The sequence below is a fragment of the Pristiophorus japonicus genome, chromosome 6 (assembly GCF_044704955.1).
Source record: "Pristiophorus japonicus isolate sPriJap1 chromosome 6, sPriJap1.hap1, whole genome shotgun sequence".
In the NCBI taxonomy this organism is placed as follows: Eukaryota; Metazoa; Chordata; class Chondrichthyes; family Pristiophoridae; genus Pristiophorus; species Pristiophorus japonicus.
Window position 1 is genome coordinate 68,428,466 of NC_091982.1, and position 15,838 is coordinate 68,444,303.

Below are 15,838 nucleotides of genomic sequence, written 5' to 3' on the forward strand. Positions count from 1 at the left end.
GGGCCAGGGACTCCCAAGTATCAGGGACTCCCAGGTTTCATCATTCCATCATTGGCAGCTGTGCCTTCAGCTGCCAAGGCCCCAAGCTCTGGAACTTCCTGCCTAAACCTCTCCGCCTCTCTTTCCTCCTTTAAGACGCTCCTGAAACCTGCCTCTTTGACCAAGCTTTTGGTGATCTGTCGTAATTTCTTATGTGGCTCGATGTCAAATTTTGTTTTCTGCACGGGCCAGCCCACACTACGATATGTGTGCGCACTCGGTCTGTGCGGCAGAGTTGGTCTCCAGTCGTCTTGGTTAATCCTTGCCACTGGACCAAGACCTAGCTCTATCAAGCCCGTGTGGTGGCCGTTGCACACCAGCCACCACACGTTAAAAAAAATCCACGCACAGGCATCTTCAACCTTTCAACATGTAATTCGGGACGTGGAATATTAGGGGCTTCATTGAAACACCTGTGAACTCAGCCCTTTTTGGCATGGAAGCAAGTCATCCTCGCTTCGAGGGACCGGCTATGATGATGATAATGATCAATGAACTGGTCAGGCGGTCAGAACAGTGGCAAATGCAATTCAATCGGAAAAATGTGAGGTAATGCATTTGGGGAGGGCTAACAGGGCAAGGAATACACAATAAATGGTAGGAATCTGAGAAATGTAGAGGAACAAAGGGACCTTGGATTGAATGTGCACAGATCCCTGAAGGTAGCAAGCCAGATAGATAAGGTGGTTAAGAAGGCATACGGAATACTTGCATTTATTAGCTGAGGCACGGAATACAAGAGCAGGGAGGTCATGCTTGAACTGTATAAAACACTAGTTAGGCCACAGCTAGAGTACTGCGTGCAGTTCTGGTCACCACATCACAGGAAAGATGATTGCACTAGAGAGGGTACAGAGGAGATTTACGAGGACGTTGCCGGGACTGGAGAATTTTAGCTTTGAGGAAAGATTGGATAGGCTGGGGTTGTTTTCTTTGGAATAGAGGAGGCTGAAGGGAGACCTGATTGAGGTGTATAAAATTATGAGGGCCATAGATAGAATGGATAGGAAGGATCTATTTCCCTTAGCAGGGATCAACAACTAGAGGGCATAGATTTAACGTAATTGGGGGGAGGTTTAGAGGGGATTTGAGGGGAAAATTTTTCACCCAGAGGGTGATGGGGATCTGGAACTCACTGCCTGAAAGGGTAGTGGAGGCAGAAACCCTCACATCTAAAAAGTATTTGGATGTGAACTTGAAGTGTCATAACCTACAGGTCTATGGATCAAGAGCTGGAAAGTGGGATTAGACTGGATAGCTCTTTGTCAGACGGCGGGACACGATGGGCCAAATGGCCTCCTGTGCTGTAAATTTCTACAATTCTATATAGCGCCTTTCATGACCACCGGACATCATAAATCGCTTTACAGCGAATGAATTACTTTTGGAGTGTAGTCACTGTTGTACTATGGGAAACACTTGCTTGAATGACTAGCTCCTGTTTCCATGTCCCTAATATCACTCCTATGGACCAGACTTTGTCATATTGTTACCATTAGAAGTCCCAAACCCCAGATTTCACCGTTCCTGGCAGATGCCTCAGCTGCCAATGCCCTGTCCCGTCCCGTCCCTAGCCACTCCCGGCTTCCAGTTGCCCATTCACTTCTTTTCCTCGCCCCATGCGCATAGCCTTCTCCAAATGCCCCATGCTCACTCATCACATCACCTGTACGTTTGCTATCCCTTGCCCCAAGTGCTCCAATACTCTATTTGACCTCCTCTCGAGTTCTTACAATGCCAAGATGCCCCAAAATGTTCCCAAACTCTTGCCCACTGAACTCTAAATGTTCTGTTCCCAGTGGTCAAATGATCTTTGCTCCTATGATAATGTGTGTTGTTCTGTACTGCAATAAGTGTATTTCCATTCCCCAGCCTGGCTATTCCTATATCTCTGAACACCAATTAGTGTCAAGTGATGGGGACATTTATTTTGGCTGGCCCAAATAGAGCCTCAAAACTGTTTAGTACTGCCCCATCCTGCACACATACAACCCCAGATCCTGGAGTTAAAGGGACAATGCACCAACCAACTGCACCAGAGATTTTTTTTTAAATCATTGATTCATCTCAAATATTGTTCATTACACAGTATTTACACCAATGAACCATTCCGTGCCGGTGTTTATGCTCCACACTAGCCCCCTCCCACCCCTTCAACATATTCTTCTATTTCTTTCCCCCTCGTGTGTTTATCCAGCTTCCCCTTAAATGGATCTATACTATTTGCCTCAATTACTCTGTGGTACTAAGTTCCACATTCTCCCCACTCTCTGGATAAAGAGCTTACTCCAGAATTCCCGATTGGATTTATTAATGTAAACTTGTGTTCCTGACTCTATTCGATTTACTTAATTTTTTGGGCGGTAGTTGCAGGAGCATAAGTAAAACTTCCAAGTCAGAGAGACTTGTCCCTAACCTTCAATACAATATTAAAATAGGAGAACATTAGGAGCAGGAGTCGGCCATTCGGCCCCTCGAGCCTGCTCCGCCATTTAATAAGGATCATGGCTGACCTTCCACCTTCTCGCACTATCTCCATATGCCTTCATTTCCTAAAATTTAGTGACCTCTGTCTTGAATATACTCAACGACTGAACATCCACAGCTCTCCGGGGTGGAGAATTCCAAAGATTCACAACCATTTGAGTGAAAAAATTTCTCATCTCAGTCCTGAATGGCCGATCCTTTATTTTGAGGTGTGACCCCGTGTTCTAGATTCCCCAGCCAGGGGAAACACCCTCAGCATTAACATAGTCAAGCCCAGGAAGAATTATATATTATACTAGAGAGAAAAAGTGTCTAGTCTACTCCATCTCTCTTGTGAAACTCCAAGATTTCGATCCTTGACCAGTTTCATTTCAGGGTTGTCACTTCATTGGTCAGGAATACATCTTTAGATGACATTCTACAAATATATTCTTATCGGTGGGGGTGGGAGCGGGGTGAGTGAGAACTGATTTATTCTAAGCACTAGTCTTGCTTGAACATAGGAACAGGAAGAGGTCATTCAGCCCCTTGAGGCATTCAATTAGATCATGTTTGATCTATAGTTCAAGTCCACTTATCCACCTTTGCACCATATCTCTCGATTACCTTACTCAACAAAAACCTATCGATCTCAGTCTTGAAAATGTTAATTAGCCCCCAGCGACCACAGCCTTCTGGGGAAGAGAGGTATCAAGTTCCACTACCCTTTGCACGAATATTGCTTCCTGATTTCACTCCTAGATGGTCTAGTTCCAATGTTAAGATTGTGCCTTTGAGCTTTGTTAAATGTTGTTGAGTTTCGTGATCTGTGTGCGTGCGTATGTTTAAGGCAAGTCCAAATAGACCCCCAAAAGGTGGAATTTGTAAATGTAAATGCAGCCTGAACAGATTCTGAAAATCTTTTTCTTGTAAATTGATGAAGTGAAACATTTACTGTGAAGATTTATTAAGAACATTATACAGGTAAAAAGGGTGAGTCATCTTAAGTTTATTGAACAAATATTGGTATATGTTCAAGACATAATCAGGCACTGCGGAGAAATAATGAAGCCACCAACCTGTGCTATTTAATGTACTAATTACACAAATGAATGTGGATCTTGGGACTATTTACAAAATATCACAGTACAAGAAAACACAGATAAAAGAACATCGAATCTCTGCTGCTGTGGGGACATGGGAACAAAGTCAAATCTAACTTTAAACAGAAGTGGGGGGGGAAAGAGATCAGTTAATGCCACTCCGTATATATTTACATTAGAAAGGGAAATACAGAGTGGCTATGTACAATCAATTGATATTATTGCAATTTTTTTTTTTTTTAAATGCAGAACTCCCAAATTCACATTGCTTTTTAGTAAAATTATTCAATTATCTATTGAAGCACAAACCTTGGAACTGAAAAACACCAGAGCAGAATGACTGACATCTTTGGAATAAACAGAGCAGGAGTCGTTCCCCGACCCAGTGCTACCAGTGGGGAGCCTCGATTGGCGGAAGTGCGTGTTGAAAATCCAGGCATGCTGCTGCTCTGTTTGATCTCCCCCCTCCCCCCAACGGTTCGAATGCACCGCTGGAAATCTGCAGCCAGGTATCCAAGCATGCCTTCCTGCTGGGCGAGACCCCCCATCCCGCCAATGGCACGGAGGCAGAGAGGGAGCCCAAGCATGCACCACAAACCAAACAGAAAGGAAAAAGCCTATGCGTGGAATTAAAGACCTCCGAATGTACAGTTGCCAGCCAAGCTTGTCCTGACTTGTTACTTTAACCATAAGTACATGATTGCAAAATGACAGTGATCATGAACTAAATTATTTTTTATTATCACTATTATCGTAGATTTGCAATTAAAGGTGAAGTGTTCTCTAGAAAATTTTCAGGAATTGAAGCTATATGATAAATATTTTAAATGCAAAGAAAAAGAAAATACACATCGTAGCTTGCTCCACACGAGTCCATTATTAATCCACCTTCACGACACTATAAATCTTGTTGACGAACCAGAAACAGGCAAAAAATCCAATAGTTCCTGAAACAAAGAAAAACAATTATGGCGCAAACAGGTTAATCAATCACACAAGATAGTATTGTAGACAGAAAAAAACCTGATTCACCAATACCTTCACGTTAAGGTTTAATCATCATTGGGGTTTCACTGGCAACAGCAATGGCAGCTTTCCAGCCCTGGTTTTGGCCATTCCCTCAGTGATGCATTCAGGTAGCTGCAATTCATAATAGTGGCTCTATTGCAACACTGCTCAAAGAATGCGGCTTTCTATGGACATGTTCTCACATAAAGGCAGCACTTTCACCCATTGCTGTAACATTCAAAAGGTACTATTGCAACACATCACCAGATACTTCAAAAAGGGAATTGGATAAGTATTCGGAGAAAAAATTGTCAGCTATGGGGAAAGAGCAGGGGAGTGGGACTAACTTGACACGATGGGCCAAATGGCCTCCTGCTGTGCTATAGTATTTTATGACTCTATAACTGGTTTGAAATAAAAACACACACACCTTACTGACAGGGCCTCAGATTTATTTCTAACACTACTTGCCACCAACCTAAAAAAATAATTCTTAAGACTCAAGCAAGTTCTGTTGTTCCTCCCTCCTCAAAACCTTTAATTCTATTATATATTTTTTTGCTCTACCTCCCACAACGGGTTTGCAGCGTTTGCTTAACATTGAAATATTTTCATTTGTTCATTTCTCCCAATATATGGTGTCTGCCTGGTTGATGGCGCTTTCAGCTCTGTCCCTGTGGGTTCAAGTGTCACTCCAGAGACTTGAGCACCTAATCCAGGCTGACACTCCAATGTAGTACTGAGGGGATTGGTGACAAACTTTTGGGGGCAGCCAGAACGGAGGAGGCTCCATAGTCCCTCACGGTTGACAGTGTCAAAGGCACCAAGCTTATGTTCTACAAGGCTGTAGTGAAACCCACCCTCCTACATGGCTCAGAGATGTGCAGACACCTCAAAGCGCTGGAGAAGTACCACAGATCTGCCTCCGCAAGATCCTACAAATCCATTGGCAGGATAGATGCACCAACGTCAGTGTTCACACTCAGGCCAACATTCCCAGCATCGAAGCATTGACCACAATCAGCTCCGTTGGGCGGGCCACATTGTCCGCATGCCTGACACGAGACTCCCAAAGCAAGCGCTCGACTCGGAACTCCTACACGGAAAGTGAGCCCCAGGTGGGCAGAAGAAACGTTACAAGGACACCCTCAAAGCCTCCCTGATAAAATGCAACATCCCCACTGACACCTGGGAGTCCCTGTCCCAAGGCCGCCCTAAGTGGAGGAAGAGCACCCGGAAGGGCGCTGAGCACGCCGAGAGCATGCAGAAAACAAGCTCAGACAGCGGAAGGAGCATGCAGCAAACCAGACTCCCCACCCACCCCTTCCTTCAACAACTGTCTGCCCCACCTGTGTAATTCCCACACTGGACTGTACAGCCACCTGAGAACTCATTTTTAGAGTGGAAGTCTTCCTCGATTTCAATGGACTGCCTATGATGATGAGTACTGATGGAGTGTTGCACTGTCGGAGGCGCTGTCTTTCAGATGAGATGTTAAACCGAGCCCCCATCTGCCACTGCTCAAGTAACGTAAAGATACACCCTGGTACTATTCAGAGAGAAGTAGGGGAGTTCTTCCAGTGTGCTGTTCGGCAGAGTTGCCGTGTCCGGGGGATTAGTTGCTGGGCAGATAGACAGCAGAAGCATCCACCTACTATGCCAACCACCCAGAATAAGGTTGGCTTCGCAGCATTTCCAGACTTTGGCATGGGGAAAACAGGTGGACAGTCATGCACCCAATCAGCCACAAGTGAATGACAATCCCTGTCGGGATCGGCTCCAATTGGTTTGCCTATGCCCGATTTTACACAGCATTACAACCGTGACTATATTTCAAAAGTACTTCATTGGCTGTGGAATGCTTTGCGACTTGAAAGTCTCAAAAGAAATACAAGTTCTTTCTTTTCCCCCCCCGACAACTGGAAATGCCCTCATCTCTCAGGAACTCGCCAAGCTCCCTTTTAAAGGACTGTAGAAATGACGTGGTAACAAGCCACTTGGAAAAATCACGACGATCAGGCAGAATCAGCATGGTTTTATGAAAGTGTTGGACAAATTTACTAGAAATTTGAGGTTGTAACTAGCAGGGTACATAAGGGGAAACCAGTAGATGTAGTGTATTTGTATTTTCAGATGCCATTCGATAAGGTGCCACACATAAGAGGTTGTTACACAAGATTAGGGCTCATGGGATTGGGGATAATACATTAGCATGGATAGAGGATTGGTTAACGGACAGAAAACAGAGAGAAGGAATCAACGGGTAATTTGAGAGATGGCAGGGTGTAAGTAGTGGGGTGCCACAAGGATCAGTGCTGGGGCCTCAGCTATTCACAATCTAGGTTAATGATTTAGATGAGGGAAGCAAGTGTAATGTATCAACGTTTGCTGAAGATACAAAGTTAGTTGGAAAAGTAAGCTGTGAGGAGGACGCAAAGACGCAAACTGGTTAAGTGATTGGGCAAGGTGGCAATGTGGGTAAATATGAAATTATCCAAGAATGGAAAAGCAGAATATTTTTTAAAAAGGACAGACACGAGTTAATGTCGGTATTCAGAGAGATTTAGATGTCCTTGTACACCAATCACAAAGCTAACATGTAGGTACAGCAAGCAATTAGGAAGGCAATGTAAGCCTTTATTGCAAGAGGGTTGGAAAACAAGAGTAAGGAATTCTTTCTACAATTATATATGGCTTTGGTGAGACCACACCTGAAGTATATGTATAGTTTTAGTCTCCTTACCCAAGGAAGGATGTACCTGCCTTAGAGGGGGTGCAACAAAGGTTCACTAGATTAATCCTGGGATGAGAGGGCTGTGCTATGAAGAGAGATTGAGTGGCATGGGCCAATATTCTCTGGAGTTTAGAAGAATGAGGTGTGATCTCATTGAAATGTATAAAATTCTTACAGGGCTTGACATTGTAGATGCTGAGCGGCTGTTTCCCCTGGCTGTGGAGTCTAGAACTAGGGGACATATTTGCAGGATAAGGGGTCGGCCATTTAGGACTGAGATGAGGAGGAATTTCTTCACTCAGAGGGTGGTGAATCTTTGGAATTCTCTGCCCCAGAGGGCTATGGAGGCTCAGTCGTTGAGTATATTCAAGGCGGAGATCAATAGATTTTTGGGCACTAAGGGAGTTAAGGCTTATGAGGATAGTGCAGGAAAGTGGAGTTGAAGTAGAAGTTCAACCATCATCTTACTGAATGACGGAGCAGGCTCGAGGGACTGTATGGCCTAATCCTGCTCCTATTCTTATATTCTTACTTGACTGCATCCTTACCACCTCTCGGCAGTTTGTTCCAGATTGCTGACTCTGTAGGAAACAACATCTGGCATCTAACCCAACTCTTTGCTTAGTTTATAACTCCCAGTCCTAACATCTGCTATCCATCTCAAATAGCCTGTCGACTAACTATTTAATCCCTTCATTTTATAAACCTCAATGAAGTCCTCGTTGAGTGCACATTTCTTCAAATTAGTTGACCTTCATTCGTGGGAGCTTATCCCCACAACAAAGAACTCTTAAGAACATAAGAAATAGGAGCAGGAGTAGGCCATACGGCCCCTCGAGCCTGCTCTGCCATTTAATACGATCATGGCTGATACGATCATGAACTCGGGTCCACTTCCCTGCCAGCTCCCCATAACCCCTTATCGTTTAAGAAACTGTCTATTTCAGTCTTAAATTTCTTCAATGTTCCCAGCTTCCACAGCTCTCTGAGGCAACGAATTCCACAGATTTACAATCCTCAGAAGAAATTTCTCCTCATCTGTTTTAAATGGGCGGCCCCTTATTCTAAGATTATGCCCCCTAGTGCTAGTCTCCCCTGTTGGTGGAAACATCCTCTCTGCATCTACCTTGTCAAGCCCCCTCATAATCTTATACATTTCGATAAGATCATCTCTCATTCTACATCATCAGCAAACTTGGCTACGTTACACTCAGTCCCTGCACCCCACTAGTTACTGACTGCCAACCAGAGAATGAACCATTTATCCCGACTCTCTGTTTTCTGTTAGTGAGCTAATCCTCCATCCATGCTAATATATTACCCCCAACCCAGTGAACTTTTATCTTGTGCAGTAACCTTTTATGTGGCACCTAATCGCCCTCTTCTGCATCTTCAATATAATTAATTTATGGTAACCAAAATTAGGCACAATAACCCAAGTGGCAATGTACCAGATTGTATTACAGGCTATGTATAGTACCCATCCTTTTGTACTTAATGATCCCAGTAACAGAACCCATTTCCTGTAACTGGGATCCCTGTGTAGCATAACGAGAATTTTATATTGCGTGTATAAAATGAAATGTGTCGCGTGTATAGTGCATGTGTGCAGGCTGACACCCCCCCAAAATGGCTATCAAATTTGGGGTGTCACAGTCTAAGTGTCCAGAAAGCGAATTATCTAATTGGTTCAATTGTCTGTTGCGATGTTTGCGATGATGCATTCCACGGTACCTTCCCGTGCAAGCACAGATGTAACAACTGCCCTTTTAGCCCCTCCCTTCCCATTGTCCAGGGCCCCAAACACTCCTTCCAGGTGAAACAGCGATTTACTTGTACTTCTTTCAATTCAGTATACTGTATTCGCTGCTCACGATTGGGGGAGACCAAGCGTAGATTGGGTGACCGCTTTGCTGAACACCTCCGTTCAGTCCGTAAGTGTGACCCTGAACTTCCGGTCGTCTGTCACTTTAATTCCTCGCTCCACTCCCACTCTGACCTCTCTGTCCTCTGCCTCCTACACTGTTCCAATGAAGCTCAACACAAACACGAGGAACAGCACCTCATCTTTCGTTTAGGCACTTTACAGCCTTCTGGACTCAACATCGAGTTCAACAATTTCAAAGCATAACCTCTGGCCCTATGTGCAAGACTGTATATGCACGCAAAATCTAATCTACTACAAACTGACAGATCAGGGCTTTACAAATTCAACAGAGAGATATGGCACCAGGAACAGAAAGCACAACTCTTATCTGGGGCAAAACAACTGATGCAATAGCGCACGGTCTTGGGACGCTGGACATGGGTTTGGAGGCCTCGTGCATCAACATCCGTCTGAGTCACAGCACTGTGTGTGTGCTCAGTGCTCGTTTTATCCAGAACTAATCAAGGTGGGCTTTCATCCTATAGTATGGGGCAGATGCTTCAATGGAGGGAGAAGAATTTATTTTTAAATCAAAAAGTGTTTACAGGAAACACTATGGCTCATTTGTAAAATGTAGGTAAATCATTAATGACAAGGACAAATTCTTTAAAAGAGACTAAAAGAGATTGAACAACCTCAATCGGTTGTAACTCAGACTCAAACCTATTTAATACCTTCGAATAAAATCTGTTGCAAGGTGAAAGGTCAAATCTAGAAACTACTGTTAACTAAATCTCAATAAATTGAGGGCTCCTTTTCCAAATCTTCAGGCTGGCTGTGTGATGGGGAAACTCTTCAAACCTGGTTATTGAAGTTAGCAGGATGCCTGTTGGTCAGACAGCTCTCTCCTGGCATTAAAATGTAACTGGTGTTTGGAACCCTCCTGGTTCTTGGGCAGAAAGCAATGTGGCAGCCAGCAGAATACAGGAGCTTGGGACTTATATCAGAAGATACCATTTTGGGACCCAGTATGTGAGTAATGTGAGCCGTGCCTTGTGGGGAATGCAGTGAGTTCAGTGGGGGGGGGGGTGGGGGCGGGGGGAAACAGAGGACTGTGGACCTGTGGTTCCTAAAGCTCTCCCCCACTGGGGATTTTCCTCACTTCGTGTCTGGGTCTGTTGTAGACCCATTGATCAAGATTGGTCGCTGTGATTGGTCAACAACCCCAGTATCGTTGGATCATGCGACTCCCAGGCTGGGAGATGATGAACGAGATGGACCCGGGCCCTTTCTCCTCGAGCAATTCCCATGTTCCTATCACACGCTAATCTGCCTCTTAATTACTGCAGTCTTCAAAAACACACACTTCTATTTCTCGAAGGCAAGGAGCTGCCGCTTTACCTGCGCATCCAATCTTAAATTCTAATAATCTTACTAAAAAGACAAACTCATGAATTTTTAAATTAATTCTTCTAGACATAAAACAGTAGTTAACAACTGAAATATGTTTTAAACATTTCCTTTTCCAGTGTTTGAAAAATGTCTATTTGGACACAGCTTTAATTCTGTATCTGCATATAACAACTTTCATTTCTAAATGATGTGCTGCTTATCAATTGGTAATCATTTGAAGTTCATAAGTTCCCATAACAGCAGCAACCAGAGCTTCAGAAGCAGCTATTATTCTCCATGGCAACTCAAATTTATTTACTAACAATGCACATTGAAGTTTCAGAATTAAATGCTAATTTTTGGATATGAAGCCTTTGAAGTATCACCCTCCATGGTATCAGAGCCATTATTAAAGACATGCATGCAAAAAGAATGATGCAGCTTTGTCTTTCGTGAGTTTACTTAACCCTGCGAGCACGCTGGATGAGTCTACTCACCTGGATGTCGTGGGCTGCAGGGACCCAAGACGGCTTTACGGATTGCAAGCCGCACATCCCGGTCAGATGGTATTCTCTCATCAATCCGTCACACCTAGTTTCTCCACTGACTGGAAAACTGTGGTGGAAGCTGATCCTCACTGTTCACTTGATTAAAGTCCTCCCCAACCGACAAACGCCGAAAGGAACAGCGGGAGGTATTTGACCCATCGGGCTCGCACGGGTGTTGGCAGCGACAGCTCCAACTTTCGAATCCCAATTCCATGTCCTCTTTCCATATCCATTAGTACCCTGCTTTCCCAGGTATCTCACTGCCTTTTAAACACCTCACTTAATTCTCCATCTGCAGCCTTTTGGAACAATACATCCTTGCTATGCTTTGTGAAGAGATTTATGCTGGATTCGCTTTTTACCCGGTTTAGCTCAAGTTCAGGATTACACTCCCCAAGGCATCAGCCTTGGTTCAGTGGGTCAGACAGTCATGGGCTCAAAGCCCCATTCCAGAGACTTCAGCACATAATCTGTCGGGAGGTGCCGTCTTAAACCAAAGCCCCATCTGCCCTCTGGCACAGAATCCTAGATGGATACAGCATACCGGCTCTGAGAGCGATCCAATTAGTCCCTCTCCCCACACACTTTCCCCACAGCCCTGTAACATTTTTCCCTTCAAGTATTTATCCAATTCTCATTTGAAAGTTACTGAATCTGCTCCCACCGCCCTTTCGGGCAGCGCGTTCCCGATCACAACTCACTGTGTAAAAACATATTTCTTCATGTCCTCTCTGGTCCTTTTGCCAAAGGCCTTTAATCTGTGCCCTCTGGTTACTGACCCACCTGCCACTGGAAACAGTTTCTCCTTACTCTATCAAAACCCTTCAATAATTTTGAACTCTTAACTTTCTCTGGTCCAAGGAGAACAGCCCCAGCTTCTCCAGTCTCGCCATGTAACTGAAGTCCCTCATCCCCTGGGACCATTCTGGTCAATCTCCTCTGCATCCTCTCAAAGGCCTTGACATCCTTCCGAAAGTGCGGTGCCCAGAATTGGAAACAATACTCCAGCTGGGATCTAACCAGTGATGTATTAAGGCTCAGCATAACTTCCTTGCTTTTGAACTCTATTCCTCTATTAATAAAACCCATAAACAGCCTTCTCAACCTGCCCTACCATCTTCAAAGATTTGTGAACATACACCCCCAGGTCTCTCTCTTCCTGCAACCCTTAATTTTTTTTCAAGATTATTCTCAAAGTTTCCCCACTGGCCTGTGGTTGATGGGTTTATCCCTCTCCCCTTTATTTAGAAAAAAAGGGTGTAACATTTGCAATCCTCCAGTCCTCTCACACCACTCCCATATCCAAGGAGGATTGGAAGATGATGGCCACCCTTACTTCCCTCTGGACCAGGTGACTTTTCGACTGGAAGACTGCCAACCTTTTAAGTACCTCTATCTATTTTTATCCTATCCAATATCACTACTGCCTCCTTCTTTATTGTTGCTGTTACTGGGCTATCTCCAAGGCCCTAGAAGGGGCACCAAAATGAGATCTGACCAATATGCATACTTCCTTGACGTTACAGTCTATGGCTCTTGTGATGAAGCAATCAGACAGAAGGTAGGTATAAGAAAATTCAGAGTGAGGAAAGGCCGTTTGGCCCATCAAGCTCACTCCATCCAGCGAACACGCAAGATTATTCTCTCATGGACTTTCCCGCCGCCCAATTGTTGATCCCCTATTTCAGGAACACGAAATCCCTTCATCTACCTCTGCTGAAAAGAAATCAAGCAATGCTATCGATCTCTCCAACACCGAATCAAACTCTTTATAAGTTCACTATCCTGTGGAAGAACACCATTTCGAATCTGTAAGCTTGCTTGAGGCTTGTGAATGATGTGCTGGTGCCCTCAGTGCTCTGCTCTCTGTCCAACTTATGCAGCTTGCTTACTCTGAATTTATCTTTCATTATTTTTGAAGACATGACAACCCTAATATGCTATAACAGCAAATAAAATGTAATAGGTTAAGTAAGTAAAATTAAGAGACACAGAATTGGGAGAAGATACAAATAGTGATTGAGGAAATGCACACTGCACAGGGAAAGTAAAGAAGGTATGCCGAGTAACATTTTGCAGTCAGTTCTAGGTGTTTGATTTAGTAGTTTAAGGTAAGTGTTGAGGTGGTAAGGCTTTTTAATATTTAGGTGGCTTTGCTCCAGTGATGTGAATTTTAGATTAGCTGAAACATGGTCTGCCCAGGGATACAGCAATTTCCATTAACCTGCTGACACCTAATCGTTAATTAACGTCAAATTACAGCATTCAATTGACAAAATAATGCTGCGTGTTTTATTTTTATAAAAACCTAGTTCCTCCACCCATCATCCTCTTTTCAAACTGGTTTTTATTTGAGGAATTTATGGTAACTATTTTTTTTTGGTGCGTTTTCCACTCATCCAAATGCGAGTGTGGGGAGTAGAATACTTTATCACTCTTGGTACCTCGTGTCGGCATTGAGCACTCCCAGGGCAGGTACAGCAATGTGCTTTAACCCCATACTCAGAAAACATCCCCTACTGCACAAGTAAAACATGTCCCATTACCCATAGCAGTGACCCTCCTGGCTTCTCTTGTGTTAGTCTGAAGTTGTGCCGAATTACGGGCAGTAAGGTGCTGTGACCTCCATATTCACCAAGATCTGGGCTGGGTCAATCCAAAAACTTATTTTACTACAAACCCAAACAGGAGAGGGAAAGACGTGCATTTCTACAGCGCCATTCACAACCTCATGATGTCCCAAAGCTCTTCAGAGCCAATGAAGTACTTGTGAAATGTAGTCACTGTTGTACTGTAGCAAATAACTAGCTTTGAAGCACATTTTATCACCAGTTTGGGCTGGTTTTGAACCCAGATGTCGAAGGAGAAAGGATAGTGCCTGTCCATGTTGGCAAACTAGCAGTGGTGCTTGAAACCATAATGAAAACGATCCAATTGATCCCTTTTAAGTTGTTTTCACAACCCTCAGACACGCCCACGGTTGGATGAAGTACTGTAGCAGCCTCCCCAAACTCTCCTTGGTTTGCCTGGAGGCTTCGCTACTTCACTACCTCCAGCCTGGCGGTTGAGAAAATGGCTTGCAGAGAATTGAAGAAAAAAAAAGTCAATAGGAGCAAGTAAAAAAAGGAAAGTACACAGAACTGCAATAATTCTCAGCTGAAAATCGAGTGCGTACGTATTGGTGCGTACGTATTGGTGCGTATATGAAGTTTTTCTGCCTGTAGCTTCAGTTTAAGGGAGAGTTTCAATCCCTCCCCCAGTTACTCTTATTTCCATACCGTCAGCCTGTGACACTCCCATTTTACTGGTTTTGAAAGTTGCAGCTGTATTTTTTTTCATTAAATTTAGTTGCAAACTGTAATACAAGTTCACAAAATGTTTGGCTCAGACACAAAAATATCAAACAGGTGGGTAAAAGAGCCCTTCAAGAATTAGTCCTGCCTGCAGTCCAAAACCGTAACCCAGCTGCAAGTCCAATTCCTGTGCGCAGTTTGTGCCCACCTGGCAATCATTTCCAGGAATCAGCCTTTCACAGAACTCTCTGTTCAGACAAGATTAGGAGGCTAGTTGAAAAAGATCATGAAATAGTCTGCTTAGTTTCACACGTGACAGGAATGCAAAGCGAGAGAAGACTAGTGAGAAATGTGTGGAGTAAGGTGCAAGCAGCAACGGAAAATTTTACAAATCTCCCTGTATGCACAGGGCAGCTTTGACAAATAGGAATACAAGTTAACATTAGTATGAACTGTTACTAAGAAACTGCCCAAGTTGTCATCGTTAATTCACTTTCCATTTTGCTGTATTAGAACAGTTTAATTGAGATGCTTAATTTTTTTCCTTCCCAATCTGTTGACATTAAATTGAAAACACTTCTTTGAAATTTTGCAATTATAGAAACTGACCTTCGTTTCTGCTCATAGTAAAAGATTATTAATTTTGCATGGCGCAAAGTGAGTATAATCCTACTCATGTGACATGTGATGTGCACACCATGTTAAAAATAGGCAGAAAATGATCATTCGCACAACACCACCTCATTTTAATGCCCCAAGAGCATTCAGTGTCAGAACTCAAAATTATAGTGGCCATGGTTACACAATGCCAGGTTTAATGCAATTTCAAAACCAGCATCTTCCTTCTGTATTTCTTAATCAGATGTCTTTAAATGATAACCAGAAATAGCTTTTCACAATCAAATGTCAAGCTGAATGGAATCATGTGATTTTATTTATTGGTTGCACAGGCTTATTTAGGCATGCCAAGTCCTAAGTCTGCGAGCTACTGCTTTACATCCAACACTGCTGTGTGTTCATACTAAGCTAACAAAAAACCGAGCAGAATCTGATCACCTGCTTCAGAGAGGCTGCCACAGCCCCACAGTAGCCTTGAATACAGGTCTGCCGACACACATTACCACAGTGACTACTCTCCAAAAAGTACTTCATTGGCTGTAAAGTGTTTTGGGACGTCCAGTGGTTGTGAAAGTTGCTATATAAATGCAAGTACTTCTTTCTTTCTTTGCAATGTGAAGACAAGCAGTCAGACAGCAGGGCAGAGACAGCTCATAATTTAAGCTGCAGCCATTATCCTACAGTCGCTTTTACTGCGGGGGAATGAGGGTGAAATACTAACGTTCAGAAATACACAATTTGCAGCTCTGTGAATTGAGAAGTGACTGAAT

The 15,838-nt window shown here is 43.7% G+C and overlaps 1 protein-coding gene across 1 annotated transcript in view; it reads right to left on the reverse strand.

The window, feature by feature from the left end:
* Positions 1-3,493: 3,493 nt before the first annotated feature.
* LOC139265679 (transmembrane 9 superfamily member 2-like) overlaps positions 3,494-15,838 on the reverse strand; it is a 124,772-nt gene continuing 112,427 nt past the window's right edge. Inside the window, exon 17 of the mRNA XM_070882900.1 lies at positions 3,494-4,555. Within this exon, the coding sequence (XP_070739001.1) occupies positions 4,488-4,555 (68 nt within the window). The 3' untranslated portion in view covers positions 3,494-4,487. The remainder of the gene's footprint in view (positions 4,556-15,838) is intronic.